At 45.8% G+C, this 17,488-nt stretch overlaps 1 protein-coding gene across 1 annotated transcript in view; it reads right to left on the bottom strand.

Annotated features, from left to right (window-relative positions):
* Positions 1–2,927: 2,927 nt before the first annotated feature.
* LOC120517149 (protein kinase C alpha type-like) overlaps positions 2,928–17,488 on the bottom strand; it is a 77,183-nt gene continuing 62,622 nt past the window's right edge. The window contains exons 12-15 of the mRNA XM_039739300.1: positions 14,102–14,182; positions 13,538–13,645; positions 7,420–7,560; positions 2,928–4,908 (exon numbers count right to left, since the gene is read on the bottom strand). Of these exons, the coding sequence (XP_039595234.1) occupies positions 4,744–4,908; positions 7,420–7,560; positions 13,538–13,645; positions 14,102–14,182 (495 nt within the window). The 3' untranslated portion in view covers positions 2,928–4,743. The remainder of the gene's footprint in view (positions 4,909–7,419; positions 7,561–13,537; positions 13,646–14,101; positions 14,183–17,488) is intronic.

Raw genomic sequence — 17,488 nt, 5'->3', positions numbered from 1 at the left:
CACACATGTTCCTTATTCCTCTTTGTTAGATTCTATACATTGTATAGAAGATTCCAGATTCCAGACACTGCCCACCACTCTGACTAATGAGATAATCAAACCTGTTTGGTTTTATGAGGGCCAGTCTCAGACTGGTTGGTCTAAGTCGTTGAGTGTGTCACATTAGGCGATCGGCTGCATGGGAGCACACATCACAGACGGGCAAAGATTACGTAGATGAAGGCTACGAATGAAAATCACTAGAAGAGTCGTCTGATGTCAAGTCAAGTCAAGTTGGGGAGCAGGCACTGGTACGGTGTGTTGCCGCACCCACTACACGACGAAACAAATCGGGATCCCGGTTTGCAACCCCCCAGGCAGACACGTGGTCCAGTCCCACCCTCCGGAAATGACCCTCTATCTGCTGCAGCCAGGTGTTACATGGGCGACCCCTTGGCCTGGTCCAGCCACTTGGGTCCCCAACAATGAGGATCTTACGAGCTGGATCAACCTCGGGGAAATGCGCCACATGGCCGTAGTGCCGTAACTGACGCTACCTCACAATGCAGGTAATGTGGCTCATTCGACACAAAGTCAAACCAATGGTACCCAAGTATTTTCCGGAGATACACAATACCAAAGGAGTCCAGTCTTTGTCTCAGGTCACTGGATAGCGTCCATGTCTCGCAACCATATAGTAAGACAGGAAGCACCAGGACTCTAAAGACTTGGACCTTCGTCCTTTTTACAAAGATATCGGGAGTGCCACACCCCCTTTCCAGTGACCTCATGACCTTCCATGCTCTCCCAATCCGTCGACTGACTCCATAGGAAGAGTCAACAGAGACATGAATGTCACTGCTGAGGTAAGTAAACCTCTCAACAAGGTCGACACTCTCTCCGCAGACAGACACAATGCTGCCCAAGAGGTCATTAAAGGCCTGGATGTTGGTTTTTATCAGGACACTCACAAGTTCAGACACTCAGACTCCTCACTCAGTCTCTCGAGAACCACGATTAGAGCCTCCATTGACTCCACGAAGATCACATCATCATCAGCAAAGTCAAGATCCGTGAATCTTTCTTCACCAACAGATGCCCCACAGCCGCTGGACCCCACGACCCTGCCCAACACCCAGTCCATACAAGCATTGAACAGAGTAGGAGCAGAACACACCGCTGATGAACCCCAGAATCAACTGGGAAAAACACAGAGGTCCTGCCGCCACTCTGCACAGCACTCCCAGTACCAGTGTACAGGCCAGCCATTACTTACCTCGGCAGTGACATTAATGGCTCTGGGAGAGCATGGCGGGTCAGGAGGTCGCAGGAAAGGGTGTGTGGCACTCTTGATGTCTATGCAAAAGGATGCACACCAGTGGCTTTGCACTTTGAGTGCTGGACAGGGCTTAAAGGATAAAATGGTCTCTGTGGGCACCAAGTGGCGGTCTAACTAGCCGTCTCAAGCTTGGTGAATCCCCAGACTGGATTAAAAGGTCGGTGCCCTGCCAGATGCCCTTTGAGTCTGGAATCACGCTCAGTGGCAGACAGGGTGTTACGGATTAGCCAGGATTTTATCCCTGGCTCCCATAAATTTCTATTTGGTTTGTTGTTTTTATTAAATATTATTTTTGAATATGACATCATTAATCTTTTTGGTTTTTGTGTTTTGAGCATTGTTTATTTTGCATGTATTATGTTCTTTATTAGATTAATGTATTTGGTTATATGCCCGGTCCTTTGTATGTGGACTTTTCTGGAGGACCACCCCATTCCGATATACACCAGGTGGGGAGTCGGACCCTCCAGATTGACACTGAGTGTTGTTGGGGACCCTTCTTGTGTGGATTTCCTGGTTTCTTATTCTTTTAATTCTATAATTTCTTTTCATTTGGCACACCCTTTTTGCTTTTTTTTTTTTTGTAAATAAGCTCTTTTGTAATTTTAAAGAGCCCGGGTTTGTACATCTTCTTTGTCTCTTTCTTTATTCATTTTTAGTTTTCTGAAGATAACGGATTGTTTTTGGTGCTGGGCTTTTCAATTTTTATTTTTGAGCATGTGTAGGCCATTGATAGGGGAAAAGCCATTTTGCAGTGCAGGTCAAACACATTTGGGAGGCAAGGCAAGGCTTTCTTTGAGAATTTAGTGTCAATAATCACAACCCACGGAGTGCCAGGGGTGTGAAGGTCAGTGCTTATTCAGGTTTCAGTAAGCCTGCCAACTTGACTTGGTGATGTGCTGGTCACATTCAGTAAAGAAGTGGATGCTTTCTTTGATCCCCCCTTGCTGTTCATGTTTTCATTTTCAGTAAAGTGAAATATTTGGACCCTTTAGCCTAAGTTACTACAGCTGAGTGGGGTGCACACACTTTAATGAAATAGGCTAATATGGGCCCCCAAACACTGTATTCTCTAGTCTTCCCATATTCTGCCACGCTGCTGATGGCCACAGTTTTAATAAATGGTTTCATGCCTAACTCCTGCGGGTTTTGTTTCCTGCCTTGCACTCTGTGTTGGCTGGGATTGGCTCCAGCAGACCCCCGTGACCCTGTAGTTAGGATATATCGGGTTGGATAATGGATGGATGGATGGATGCCTAACTCCCTTCCTTAATTGCGTGAAGACCCTTCCTGTTCATAGACGCTACATTCATTCCCAGTGTATTCAGTTTTCAGCCTGGATTAGCCACTCCACAGAATCCAATGGCATGCTGACCGGTCATACTGCTTTAGGTGGACGTTGAGGAAGATCATGAGGCAGTGGTTGAGGTCGGTAGCAGGGTGGATAATGTGGAGGGGGTCCATTGCCATGGCTGCTTCATGCATGTTCCAGGTCAGGCCTCAGTGCCGGTAGACTAATGGCGGCATTGCCCCAGTTTCCTTCCACTTAATGGTTTCCATCATCAGGATTTGGGGTGGCACCTCACTCCATTTCAGCCAGACGCTCAAGTTTACTTGTTATCATTTTATTTTATTGATGCCGTTAAGCTACAATCAGCAGCGGGACAAAGCAGAACATGCGGCTCATGGGTGCTTCTAAACTGTGCGAGGGAGGAGGAGGCGGGACATGATACATGTGGGCATGACCATGTCACAGGGGGCGGAGCACATACATGGTCACGACTGACTGGTAGTGTAAACGTGATCAGAAACTCTAACCCTACCTGGGAGAAAGTAGACATGATGGAAATACATCATAGAACACACCGTATGGTGCTTTATGAAGATTAGAGGAATGATTGCTTTTATACACAAAATTAAAATCAAACTTGGAAATATAAAATCAAGTATAGATGAGAGAATGAATGGACGAACACAGTGGGTACAGTCCAGAAGGGTCACAAATACACCTGTTATAATATAACGGGGTTCCCTGCCAGTGATGGGCAATCAAAGCCTGGCCGCTTTTCCCCTCGGGAGGTGCCAGGTGGAGTAGACTGGTGGGGCATTCCATAGAGAAAATCCGCCTCCAAGCCCCAACCCCAATAAACAACAAGTGGGCATTACCTTGTAAAACAGCTGTTGGAGACCCCTGGCACCAACACACCTGCTGGCTTCTTTCCACATTGATTTTTGGCACACGAGGACATGCAGGCGTGAGCGCACATAGTATAGCTGTGAGGGGTGTCTGCACCCAGGATGCGCCCACATGGATGTCCCCTCTGCTGCCTGCCTCGCTGTTCAGAAGCACCCCCTTCTGCGTTCTTTCCGAGTTTATTACTATGGTATAACATACAGAATATAAAAAGTAGCAAATAGGGGGGTTACAGAGGAGCTCATTCTTTCACATACAGACACTGCGCACCAATTAAAAGAAATGCGTGCTGTAGTCAGTTTATGGCAGAGTCGGCTAGAAACATGCAGGAACTGCTGGGGGTTTGGGGGTCTAGTTCTATCATGCCATGCCATGGCCCCTCACCACCTACAAAGGCCTCTGCACAGTCAGTTTAAATACATGGACCCCTGTGCAACATCCCCACTCTGGTTTGCTCATTTCCTCTGAGAAACAAATTCACCCCCTGGCGTTTCAGGATGGCAAAATGTGGGCCGCCCTCCACTAAACCTAAAGACGCCCAAGTCCATGCCACGGTAAAAGCCAATGATGTCTGCCAGCCCTGGCACGGGTCAGGTATACTGGTGTCTGACTCCATTTACAGACCGAAAACCACACAACCTGAAATCCATTGTTTGGTGTGGCACGGCAGCACAAGGGCATACTGAATGTGTTGGCACAGCCCCCGCATTACTGGCACCTTTATTTCACCTTCCAGCTGTCTGATTGCTTTTGAAGGTGTTTATACTGCCCCAGTGGACAAACACAAAATACGATAAAATAAAAAAAAAAAAAGAAAATAATAATAGTGAAAAGAGGAATCCTACAGCAAAGCAAGCCTAGCTGGCCGGGAGCGAGTGTGCCTCCCACTCGCCACCCTCCCTGCCAGTCACAGAAAGAACGTGCCTGTCGGTGCCTCGATTGACCCCTGAAGGTTTGACAGGAACGCTGGGAAGACTGCGATAGAAATCCAGAGCCTGGGCGGGGGGAAGGAGGGAGGGTGTTTGGGTAGAGAGAAAACTGGCCAGAAAGTAGACAGGGGGGCACCCCCCCACGGGCACAGGAGAACAGGCCAGGTGATCCCATAGCTCGGTGCCACTGTGCTCATTTTGGGGGTAGAGGGGTGGGAGGATCTGGGAGTCGAATTAGTTACAAGAGTTCGCTCCTGCACGGCTGTTATCCTCTCGCTCCTGGTGCTGGGCCACGGCCGTCTTCATACGGCGCACTGTAGCATCGGGTGGATGAACTGTGGGTTGACGTAGGAGAATCCCTCAAATTCCGTCTGGTCGATGTTGGCGATGACTAGATGGTCAGGAGGCGTCAGCATGGGCAGGGTACGCGTGAAGAACTTGTCGAAGTTTTCGGCAGCTTTTCCACACTGTGGACACACAAGGAGAGATGCAGAGGGTTAAAGAGGAGGGTGGACAGACGTACAGGGGGGCATCTGAGCTCACCCACAGTGCCAGGGCCCCATTTATTGCAAAAGGATTCCATTTAAGGGCTGGCACTGGACATTCTCGCAGATATTTTTTGTTTAGCTCATTGGTGTAGGTTAGCATTAGCCTCGATACGTACATTTCACGTGCACCTTTCAGAGCCCCCCTTCCCCTTTCAGACCTCTGACCCACCAATGGGGGAGGCGAGGATACCAAGGGCGGTGGGCAGCAATCTGAAGGCCGATGTTAACCAAAGAAAAACATCCAGTCCCAAAGAGAAGTGAACGAAATAATAAGCTGAAGGGTCTTTAAAGCGTTACCATGGTAACCAATTTGTGCTCAGAGGACGACGGCTGGTGATTTATTGACTGGCTTGTGTCCTTCCTCTGTGCAGTCTCCAATTAGACAGGCACCAGCCCCCATAATTAGATTTACTACTCGCTATATAGTGGAAAAGGTTCAAGGGAGACCAGGTGGGATGAGCTGCTGCACACCAGACTACCCCCCCACCCCCCCCATATGATCTGACAGGATATGAAGTAGGGTGTAGGCCCCCCTCCCATTCTCCCAGGAGGTGCCCCATGAGAGCTGACAGCCAGCATAACACTTGGATTATGGTGCACCACACAGGCTGAGGGGGCTTGCTCCATTTTCAGGTGACCCATTTTTTTCCAGAACTGCACCATCCCACCTGCTAATTGGCCAGAACTTCCTGGTAGTGACGAAGATGGATTAGGGCTACACTCGAGGTTCACACAGCCTTTTTGTTCCATGGCTCATTAGGAGCTGAGTGGGCAGAGAGTTATGAGACAAGCAGCACCAGAGCCAGTGGCGATTTTAATCTCGCCTTCCTTCTTTAAATTACCTTTCAAGGTGAGGAAAGCAGCTCCAGGAATGACCCAACAGGCAGCGTTGGCACAAATAACCACCACATGCCAACTTTGGGGGGAGGTCAAACCTGCAAGATTGATGGCCCAGGGAGTTTAGCGGACAAAGTAGGAGCAATGCACAACTTTAGAGACATCACAGGCCAGAGACAGTGCGAGGCGATCAAATGTGAAACGAGGGCCAAGGAGGGCGATTTCCCGCTCGCTGGTACAAATTAGTCAGAGGAGAGAATGGGTGGGACCATCCTGTAAAAGCAACCCTCCCCTGGTTACTAATGGACGATCTCCAGTCTAGAGAGAAAGCCTTCACTGTAATGAGTCAGAGAGAGTGATCCCAATAAAAACCAAAGCCGTCCTAGTGTGTGTGTGTGTGTGTGTGTGTGGTAGAGAGGTCTGGGAATCGAGTTCACACCCACCCTCCAAGTAAAATCTGGAAATCTCTCTCTGTCGCTCATTGTGTATTTGTATATATACACACACACACACACACACACCTATCAGCCACAACATCTAAACCACCTGCCTAATATTGTGTAGGCCCCCCTCGCGCCACCAAAACAGCTCTGACCTATCAAAGCTTGGACTCCGCAAGACCGCCAAAGGCATCCGTCCTGTGGTATCTGGCACCAGGAAGTTAGCAGCAGATCCTTGAACTCCAGTAAGATGAAAGGTGGGGCCTCCATGGATTGGACTTGAAGCTCAGTTGGCTTGAGATCTGGAGAATCTGGAGGCCAAGTCGACACTGTGAACTCTCTGTCAAGTTTTATAGTGTGGCATGGCACATTATCCTGTTGAAAGATGCCACTGCCATGAAGAGGTATATGTGGTCTACAACAATTTTTAGGGAGGTGGTATGGTGTAGCTAGGGTCTCGACCCTGGCTTGAATGTATTTTCTTTTTTTTTTTTTGGATATTTTTGTGGTCTTTTAATTATCATTTAGCATATTGTATTATAGATGATGCTATTGGTCTGTCTGTGTAATATGTATTGAATGTAAATGCACCGAGTTATGTGCTTTGTGGGTGGAGCCTCAGGAGGCGGGTCCTCATGGTGTCACACCTGAAGCCCCACCCTCCCAGCCTAAATCTTTTATTCTCTTGCTGAAAGTCAAGATCCTTCAGAGTGGCAGGAGTTTTGCAGAGTTCAGCTCCGTTCTTTTGGATTTTTTTTGGTTTGTTTTTTGCTCTATTTTTGGTGCACCCTTTTGCTATTTGTGCCCTGCTTTGTTTGCTTGCTCTTGTAATTCATTTTTGTAATTAATCTTTAGAAATAGTGTTTCTAAGCACCAAAGGTTTTATGTGTCCTCTCCCTCCTCTTGTGACGGGCTTAGTTTTTGGCGATTCTTTTGGGTGCTCCAAGTTTTGTGCCTGTCTAGAATGAAGTTCACTCAAAGATTTGAGGAAGGTGTTGTCGTCCATTTTGAGGCCTTCAGGCATTTTTTTCTTGAGGTTCAGTTCAGGGGGATAGTCTTTATTTTTTGCTTTAAAGGTTTTGGGAGCCAGAAAATCTATGACACCCATTGCTGGTTGGGGGTCCAGTTCATGTCCTGTAATGCCCATACTCACCACTTTGGGTTTGAAAGGTGGCTGGATCTCCCGGTTTTCCAGCTTCTCCCAGTCGATTCTCCGGAAGAACGCATGCTCCTTAACATCCCGCTCACCTTCAGGGCCACAGCCCAAGCGCTTGGCAGGGTGTTTTGTCATCAGCTGTCATGGGGGGGTTGGGGGAGGGAGAAAACATAAAAGTAGAGGGTCAGTGTGCAAAGTAACGCCAAGATGTTCATCTAGTGACCATGTGGTCAACAACTGACTAATGGATGACAAGTCTAGAGACGTGGAGTATTGGTGTGCATACTGTTAATGTCCTCCACGAGCATGGTGCTGGTGCGATTGACCATCAATGACATGAAAACAGACAATACTGTAATGCCTAGTAGTAAAAAATGCTGGAACGCTGGGCTGAAAGTGGTGTCTCCATCCAGAATGTTGTGTGAGCCTGAGTAAGTCATGTAGAGTTTAATAAAAATGTATTTACAGATGTACTAGGGGGCTTTGCTCGCCAACCCCCAAGCCTGTGCTACACCCCTCTTTGCATCTCTGCCACTCACGTATGTGGATTTCACTTTCACCAAACAACAAATCTTTTATTTCTCACGGATACGCCTCATCATTGGGAAGAAACACTACTTTCCCTTATAGCAACACGAATTAGACGATCTACAAGTCTCTGACTTAAAGTTTAAATCCGAACAATGTATTCGATCTCCTTTCGCTGTTCCGTTATTTCACCGAGTAATAATTTCCATTTGTTTGCGCTAATTCGATGTTTACTATAATTATTTTGAGACTTTCGAATTTTAGTGCTTTCATAATCTCTAACCATGTGTATCACGCCAAAATTTTTGAACCTCTTTACGATGTTCTACTTTGTCATCTACTCTTTGTCTTTTATTTCCGGGCCTGGCCATGGTTAAACCTTTTGGCACAAAGTCTCGTCTCGCGGGACTTGAAAGTATCTCTTGTCCCAGGCTAAAAAGTCTCATCTCATCCCAGGATTTTTTTATATAATAGAAAGATATAACACATATAATCTGTAGTCAATTACCCATAATGACAATGGGGAAAATCTGTTCTCAAAAAGGTTTGCAAATTTGTTAAAAATCGAAAACTGTGATCACTCATTCCTATAAGCAGTCAGACCCTTTGCTATGGCACTCCAGATTGTGCTCAAGTGCCTTCTGTTTGCTTTGATTCTCCCTGAGATGTTTCTAGAACTTCATTGGAATCCCCCTGGTGCCTTAGAAAGTGTATATGAGGCCCCACAATTCACACGGTATGTCAGAACGAAAACCAAGCCACGAAATCCAAGGAACTCCCTGTAGACCCCTGCGATCAAATTGTGATGACCATAGATCAGGACAAGGCTATAAATTTATTTCCAAAGCTATGAGTGTTTCCAGGAGGACAGTGGTCTCACTAATTGTGAAATGGAAGAAGTTTGAAACCACCAGGACTCCTCCTAGAACTGGCCAAACTGAGTAACTGGGCAGGAAGAGCCTTGGTCAGGGAGGTGACCAAGAACCCAATGGTCACTCTAACAGAGCCTCAAAAGTCCTCTGCTGAGATGGGAGGACATGTTGGAAGGACAGCCATCTCAGCAGCAGTTCTTGGATCAGGTGGAAGCTACTCTTGAGTAAAAGGTATATGACAGCTCATTTGGAGTTTGCCAAACAGCATTCAGAGGACTCTGAGGAGTCTGAGGAAAAAGATTCTCTGGTCTGATGAGACAAAACTTGAACTCTTTAGGAAGAATTCCAAGCACTGTGTCTGGAGAAGACCAGGCACTGTTCATCCCCTGCCAAATACCATCCTTATGATGAAACATGATGGTGGTGATTACATCATGCCATGGAGGTGATTCTCAGCAGCAGGGGCAGGGGAAGACAAATTCAGCCAAAAGCGAGAGATCCTGGAAGAAAACCTGCTCCAGAGTGCATGTGACCTCAGACTGGGGCGACAGTTCACATTTCAGAACAACAATGACTAGAAACATACAGTGAAGATAACGGTACTGTCAATGTGCTCTGCCATGAAATGAGAAGAGTGGTTTAAATGACTGAGCTGTAAATAAATGCTGAAAGACTTCACAGAAGACTAAATCCAAGAATGCTTTCAGGATGGAAGGACTAACATGCAATAATTTTAACATTAATATTCTCTTTAATGTCTGTCATTAATTCCATGAAGGTCTTCATATGTGTAACATTAACATTCTGATAGCCACCTAATCTATTTAGGGCACGTGTTACTGTGTATATAAGCCCCACTTCCTTCCCTCTCATCTCTGGACTACTGCCAGACAGCCAAATAGGACCACTTTTGACTCATTTCACGGTGCTTGAAGGTTCTAAGCTTCAGAGATTTCAACAACAACAACAACAACAACAAAATTGCTGGAAGCTGCATGGCCACAGGTGGTCTGAGGTACTGTGGTCACCACATCTCTGGGTTCGAATCTCAGAAATGGAGGTGATGAGTGAGGGGGTTTGCACCTTCCCTCGATCTTTATAGGTAATTTGTTTTTTCCTACTATGTCCTGAAGACTTGATGTTCAGTTGACTGTTCGGTGTAAACTGACCCAATGTGAGTGAATGTGGGCGTACGCACGACTGTGTCCTGTGATCGAATGGCACCCTTGGCTTCTAGGAACGGCTGCCTGTGACCCTGAACTGGCTGAGGAGGTTACAAGATGGAGGAGAGGTCCTTGAATAGACTGGATCTACTTTCTTGGCCACTTTCTCTCCCCCTCACTAGCCATGCAGTGCAGTCACATGGGTGTGACACAAGAAGGGTCTCTAAAGAGCAGAGCCCATGTAAACCCAGGCTGGGCCTGATGTGATACTGGGGGGGAATTGTGATGGTTCTCTGTGGTTTCCTGAGGAAGTTTTTGGGACTCCTAGTTGGCCAAACACTATGGTTAACAGCTTATTATTTAGGTTTTGTTTTGTTGCCAAAATTTTTACGCTGCTTTTAGGGCTGATTTTTTTTTTCCTTTTCTTTCAGGGCTGAACAGTTTTCTGGAAAGCACACCAAGCAATAGTGTCTCACATAAACCAACCTAAAATGTCTGTTGCTGTGGGCAGTGCCCTGTCACAGTGTGTTAGCTGTCTCTAGCTGGATCAGCTGGGTGCCGATCAGCTTATGCCGGTACCTCACTTTCGATTTAGGTCTCGATCTCCAGATCACTCTGGCCAGAATCGGTGTCCGACAAGCCAGAGTCCAATTCAGAATAATAAAATATACCCAAAATGTTGTCCTCTGAGTAATTTTGTTTTGCACATTTGCTTCGCTCTGTTGCCAGAGGTCTATGCCGTTCTAGGTGTTGTTTACTCTGTGCTGGCATTCAACGTCAAGTCAATGAGTCTAACGTTCCCCCTAGCAAAGAGGGTCTACCTATAAAGTAATGGTGAGTTTTGTCGACAGTTACAGTTGCGCTTGAAAGTTTGTGAACCCTTTAGAATTTTTTATATTTCTGCATAAATATGACCTAAAACATCATCAGATTTTCACTCAAGTCCTAAAAGTAGATAAAGAGAAACCAGTTAAACAAATGAGTCAAAAATATTATACTTGGTCATTTATTTATTGAGGAAAATGATCGAATATTACATATTTGTGAGTGGCAAAAGTATGTGAACCTCACGGATGATCAGTTAGTTTGAAGGTGAAATTCGAGTCCGGTGTTTTCAATCAATGGGATGCCAATCAGGTGTGAGTGGGCACCCTGTGTTATTTAAAGATCAGGGATCTGCTCTTCACAACACGTTTGTGGAAGTATATCATGGCACAAACAAAGGAGATTTCTGAGGACCTCAGAAAAGAGTTTGATGTTCATCAGGCTGGAAAAGGTTACAACACCATCTCCAAAGAGTTTGACTCCACCAATCCACAGTCAGACAGATTGTGTACAAATGGAGGAAATTCAAGACCATTGTTACCCTCCCAAGGAGTGGTCGACCAACAAAGATCACTCCAAGAGCAAGGTGTGTAATAGTCGGTGAGGTCACAAAGGACCCCAGGGTAACTTCTAAGCAACTGAAGGCCTCTCTCACATTGGCTAATGTTCATGTTCATGAGTCCACCATCAGGAGAACGCTGAACAACAATGGTGTGCATGGCAGGGTTGCAAGGAGAAAGCCACTGCTCTCCACAAAAAAATTGCTGGTCATCTGCAGTTTGCTAAAGATCACGTGGACAAACCAGAAGGCTATTGGAAGAATGTTTTGTGGACGGATGAGACCAAAATAGAACTTTTTGGTTTAAATGAAAAGCGTTATGTTTGGAGAAAGGAAAACACTGCATTCCAGCATAAGAACCTTATCCCATCTGTGAAACATGGTGGTGGTAGTATCATGGTTTGGGCCTGTTTTGATGCATCTGGGCCAGGACGGCTTGCCTTCATTGATGGAACAATGAATTCTGAATTATATCGGAGAATTCAAAAGGAAAATGTCAGGACATCTGTCCATGAACTGAATCTCAAGAGAAGGAGGGTCATGCAGCAAGACAACGACCCTAAGCACACAAGTCGTTCTACCAAAGAATGGTTAAAGAAGAATAAAGTTAATGTTTTGGAATGGCCAAGTCAAAGTCCTGACCTTAATCCAATCGAGATGTTGTGGAAGGACCTGAAGTGAGCAGTTCATGTCTGGAAACCCACCAACATCCCAGAGTTGAAGCTGTTCTGTATGAGGAATGGGATAAAATTCTTCCAAGCCGGTGTGCAGGAATGATCAGAAGTTACCGGAAACGTTTAGTTGCAGTTATTGGGGGGGTCACACCAGATACTGAAAGCAAAGGTTCACATACTTTTGCCACTCACAAATATGTAATATTCGATCATTTTCCTCAATAAATAAATGACCAAGTATAATATTTTTTTCTCATTTGTTTAACTGGTTTCTCTTTATCTACTTTTAGGACTTGAGTGAAAATCTGATGATGTTTTAGGTCATATTTATGCAGAAATATAGAAAATTCTTAAGGGTTCACAAACTTTCAAGCACAACTGTACAGCTGATTATCACCCTCTACCCATGGATGTCGATTAAAGCCGCCCTCAACCACGTTGTCGACAGAAGTTGACATCCGCCCTAAAAGCGTTAATCTATGGATATAAAGGGTAACTCTTCTCCAGCTTGTTCTGGTTGTCTGTCGAATTGCTTGGGTTTATAGACATAAAAGAAACGAGGATATAAAGTACATATTTAACTACAATGGCTGTCAACCTGACTGTGTAGCTATAGGTGGGATTAGGGGCATTCTGTTATGGTTTATGCAGTAAAGAGTCTAAAAGGGAAAATAGGGTCACCCTAGGACCCCCCACTGGAGAGTAGGTAGGGAGCATGTGCTGATTATAGTGCATTGCTGCACCCACCACATAATGAACTACCCGGATTGGGACCGCACCATCCTCACCACACTGGAACAGTGTGAGGTTTTTATTACGGTGGCTGGAGTGCCAGTCCTGCCACCAACCCCTTAGTTTATCATACAGTTGCAGATTAATGTTATACCCAGGATGAAGTAATAGCAGGTTAAGGGCCTTGCTGAAGTGCCTGACGGAGTAGAGTCACTTCTGATATTTACGAGATTCAAACCAGCAACCTTCCACTTGCCAATGCAGATACCGGGCCTCAGAGCCACCATTCTGCCCATCATGGATAAAGGAGTTAGCCAAATAGGCCATAATAACAGTATCCTTTTTCACCACCTGGCTTCAGATGCTATACTTTCTAGGGGGCCTGCAGCTTGGCACATGGATGCCAAGCTGGTGAAATCTTTTCCACTTATTGTTAAAGAACTATATGATACAGAAGTGTGGATTCCTTTTGTTCCCTGCTGTTCCAGGTCAGAGACACAAGGAGCCACAGCCCAGCTCCGCTTAAGCTGGAGGGGATGCCAATTCGTCAACCACACACATACTCACAGTAGGCCATTGAAACTAAAAGTATGTCTTGGATTACAGGAGGAGGGGGAAACCTCTGAGAATAAGAACACAGAATTAATCCTGACAGGAATCCCCCCAGTTTGAAGAGGCTCTCCTTTAAATCCCCTGAATTTCAATTTAAAATCACCAGTACGCTTTCACAGTAAAGCATTGTGGGGATGGGTTGTTACTCACCCCTTTGCAGATAGACACAGCCTCTTTAGACATGGACTTTGGGTACGAGACATTGTGCTCCATGATGGACTGGAACAGTTCATCCTCATCCTCACCGTCAAAGGGGGGCTGCGGGTAAAAAGCAGAAGTTAGGCTGGTTACCTTCTGGAAGGCTTCACTCATTTTATTATTATTGCTATAAACAGGGGCATGTAGAGGGGCTACAGACCCTGGGTGACTCCACCCGTGCCAAGGAGCCATGCAGGGACAGGCCCACCAAGTCTCAACTATAAGTTGTGGACAACTGGAATGCTTCTTTAGCTCACCGGATTGGGCAGTTAACTTTTCTGATTAATGGTGGACACGACACCAGCTTGTTGCAATGTCAGGTGCAAATGTGTGGTCTTATCAGAGAGGCCACAAAACGTAACAAAGATGTCATGTATAACATGTACACATGTCATCAAGTAGGGGTGGGCTCATCTGCAATGCCCCCAGATTTTAAAGAGCTTTTTCATTTTTTATGCTGACTTTCAATCTGCCTTTCTTACCCAATTGCTCAGCCACATTTACCCCAGTTCTTACCTGCCCAGCAAGCATCTCATACAGCAGCACTCCATAGGCCCACCAGTCCACGGACCGGCCATAAGGCTGATAAGCGATTATCTGTCGGGTCAAAGAAAGAGGAGATGAAGAGCATTGAGACAAGTCAGCCATACTGCCCTGCTCCCCCCAGTACTCATAGCGACCCTCATCCTGCCCGGTGCAGCTCCTGGGACTCACAAATTATCTCCCACATCCTGGACTCAAATTATTCTGCCCTAGGATTTTTCTTCAAACACCCCTTAACCTTAATATGGCACCTCACTGTCCTACGTCAGATAAGCTCATCTGTGTTAATTACAACGAAGTGTTTAAAAAATTCTTGGTGTGTTAGATATTTGTAGCAGTGATATGTGACTTAAGAACTTCAACTCCCAGCAGACCTTGCTGTGGCCCTGATTGGATGTCTCAGGAGAGCACGGGGCTGCTGGGAATAAGATCAGTCAGTGGGAGCTTTGAAAAGGGAAACCATCTAGCCAGTAAGGGGGTTCAAAAGTCTGGAGTTTGTGTCAGGGTTCAGTCGTCTGTTTTGCCGTCAGTATCATCTGACTTTGGATTATCGCTTTGTCCTATGTGGACGTGTGGACTGCTTTGTGCCAATCCCATCAACCCTCAATGCATCAGGAATACCGGTAGGACCGTTTCACATTACTCACAGCGAGCTCTTTTCTGGATTATCTCTTCTGTATCATTTCCACATCCTCTGTTGTCATTTCATATGGACAGTGCATTGGACTTTGTGTTTATGTTGCACGTTGTTGTTGTGCTTTTGTTATATGTCTGATTGCCAGCAGGAGATGGAGGGAGGGATTGTTTTGTTAGTTGATTATATCCTACTATTTTTATTTAATACATTCATGTCGATTACTGTTTAATCCATTTGTCTCCATGTCTTTGCGTGTGAGTGGTGCGAGTCGAGCAGAGACTGGGGTCCACAATGAAAAAATACTTGCAGCACTGTGCCCGCTACATGTCGGTCTGATATGCAAGTAATAATTTCTCTGCACACATGACAATATGAAGACCACATTTACTTTTGCTATTGCCTCACTCCTTAAGGCTCCTGATAGGTAAAAATTCTTGATCCCAAATTGATAGAACATAAAGCCTCTCAGGACTCCAGCAAGTATATAAGAAATGCCGTACTGTATATTTATCAAAGACACCTTTGGAGCATACCAAGCAAGATGCATGTTCTTCCCTTGTAGTCAGAGATGAGCTAACTTCCTTTGTTTGGACAAAGCTTTCCCAGATACAAATATACAAGAGCATCTTTAGCATGTAGGTGATACGTAGCATACAAATTATAGCAAAAACATTTTCTTAAAAAGATCAGAGGATGAATTAGACATGAATATGGAACATATTCTTATTGCTGAGACTCATGGTCAGAATTGTCTGCATACTTTAAAGCTAGGGTTGCCAGATTAAAAAATTAGAAATGCGGGACTGTGGTGTTATGGGTCCACAGCTCGTTGAGCAAAAGCCATTCGTTTTAAATAAATGATCGCCGCGCTTGCGGCTTAGCGAGGGGACGTTGGGCCATAGTGGTCCGCGGGGCGATCCGTAGGGTGGGCGTTTCTCACCTAATGCACAGGTGAGGAACTGCCCACATTCGTGGTTGTCCCATGGCTAATGCTGCAGCTGCTGTGGCCCTCGTCATTTTAAAAAGAAGCGCGAGTCGGTTTTGGAAGGGGGACAAAAAAAAGAACGAGATAAGGAAAGAGGATGGAGGTTACTGGGAGCGATCGAGGAAGCAGGTCGGTGAGAGAGAGAGAGAGAGCGAGCGAGCCGCGAAGAGCGAGCAAACGAGCGAGCGAATGAGCGCTCATGGGCAGCTGCGAGGGCCTGGGGTGTTGGGCCTTCACCCAGGCGGTTGAGTTGAATGTCGCTCCCGCTGAGCAATCAGGTAGCGGGAGTGACCAAGGGAAGGCGACTGGCCACAGAGAGGCCATGGAAAGGCAGCGGAAGTCGGGAGACTTGGTGCTGGAATCCCCAACGTGGGCGACCTGGCCGTTGTGGGAAACCAAGTTCTCCGAGACTGGGATGAGTTCCAACTGAAGCCAGGGATCAGGAGGTCTCCAGTCTCGTGTGAGTGTTACAGGAGGGCAGCTGCAGAGAGCGTCTCGCCTGCTGCAAAGCCCAATTGGGAGAAGCAGGTGAGACGCTAACATAGAAGAGCACCGGATTTGTTGTTGTTTTAAGACTGCTTCCTGATCATTTTAAACCTCTCGTTTTAAAGGTTTGTTTTTTTTTCTATTTTAACCTCCACGTTCTTTTAATGGATTATTTATTTAATGAACTTTTGAATGAACTGCACTATTTATTGGAACACCTGTTTTGTTTGACTGTTTTAATAAAAGCACTGATGCACTTGTTTTCAACCATCCCCTTGCTCAGATGTTTATTGCCTCCACTGACTAGCTCACTCGGTTACGTTATTGACGGTGTTGGGTTCAAGGGGTCCCAAAATCAGATGGGAATTGTGGAGCCAGAGCCCACATCATCACAGGGACACTCTTAAAATCTCTCTCTATATTACTATATATATAAATTTATACATGCCCCCTACACACCCAGACCAATATATTATATAAAAGTAGAGACATAAGTTAAAAACATAAAGCAAGGAGTTATGAGGAAAACAAAAGTAAAATCATCCATCCATCCATTATCCAACTCGCTATATCCTAACTACAGGGTCATGGGGGTCTGCTGGAGCCAACCCCAGCCAACACAGGGCGTAAGGCAGGAAAGAAACCCTGGGCAGGGCGTCGGCCCACCGCAGGGCACACGCACACACACACTGGGGACAATTTAGAATCACCAATGCACCTAACCTGCATGTCTTTGGACTGTGGGAGGAAACCCACGCAGGCACGGGGAGAACATGCAAACTCCACGCAGGGAGGACCCGGGAACTGCGAGGCAGCAGCGCTATCGACTGCGCCACTGTGCCACCTGTAAAATCATTTGAAAATGATTTAATACAAGCTAAAAAAAAAAAATTTGTAAAAGTGAAATCATTTGAAAATATTTATTTAATACAGACAACAGAGAAATATTATTATTTAATATAGGCATTTAGAAAAAAAGTGGGCAGTGGCAAGTAGTAACAACACACTTTGTTGACAGTCACTGTATGTTGCAGCGATGATAAAGAACTGCACAGCAGTGCAGCTGGAGAGCAAACCGGTAAGAGCGTCGCTGTCCTCGGCCAACTAAAGCAACTGAACAAGCTGCAAACAGGCAGCAAACACAAGTTTCCTCGTTACCTTTGGGTTATTTTCATCAAGAGAGTCTGAGAAAAGAAAGTATAATTACTTATAAAGTTACAACTAAGTACCGTAATTTTATTATGAGATTTGA

The sequence above is a fragment of the Polypterus senegalus genome, chromosome 17 (assembly GCF_016835505.1).
Source record: "Polypterus senegalus isolate Bchr_013 chromosome 17, ASM1683550v1, whole genome shotgun sequence".
Taxonomy (NCBI): domain Eukaryota; kingdom Metazoa; phylum Chordata; class Cladistia; order Polypteriformes; family Polypteridae; genus Polypterus; species Polypterus senegalus.
This window is presented reverse-complemented; position numbering and strand designations above follow the sequence as displayed.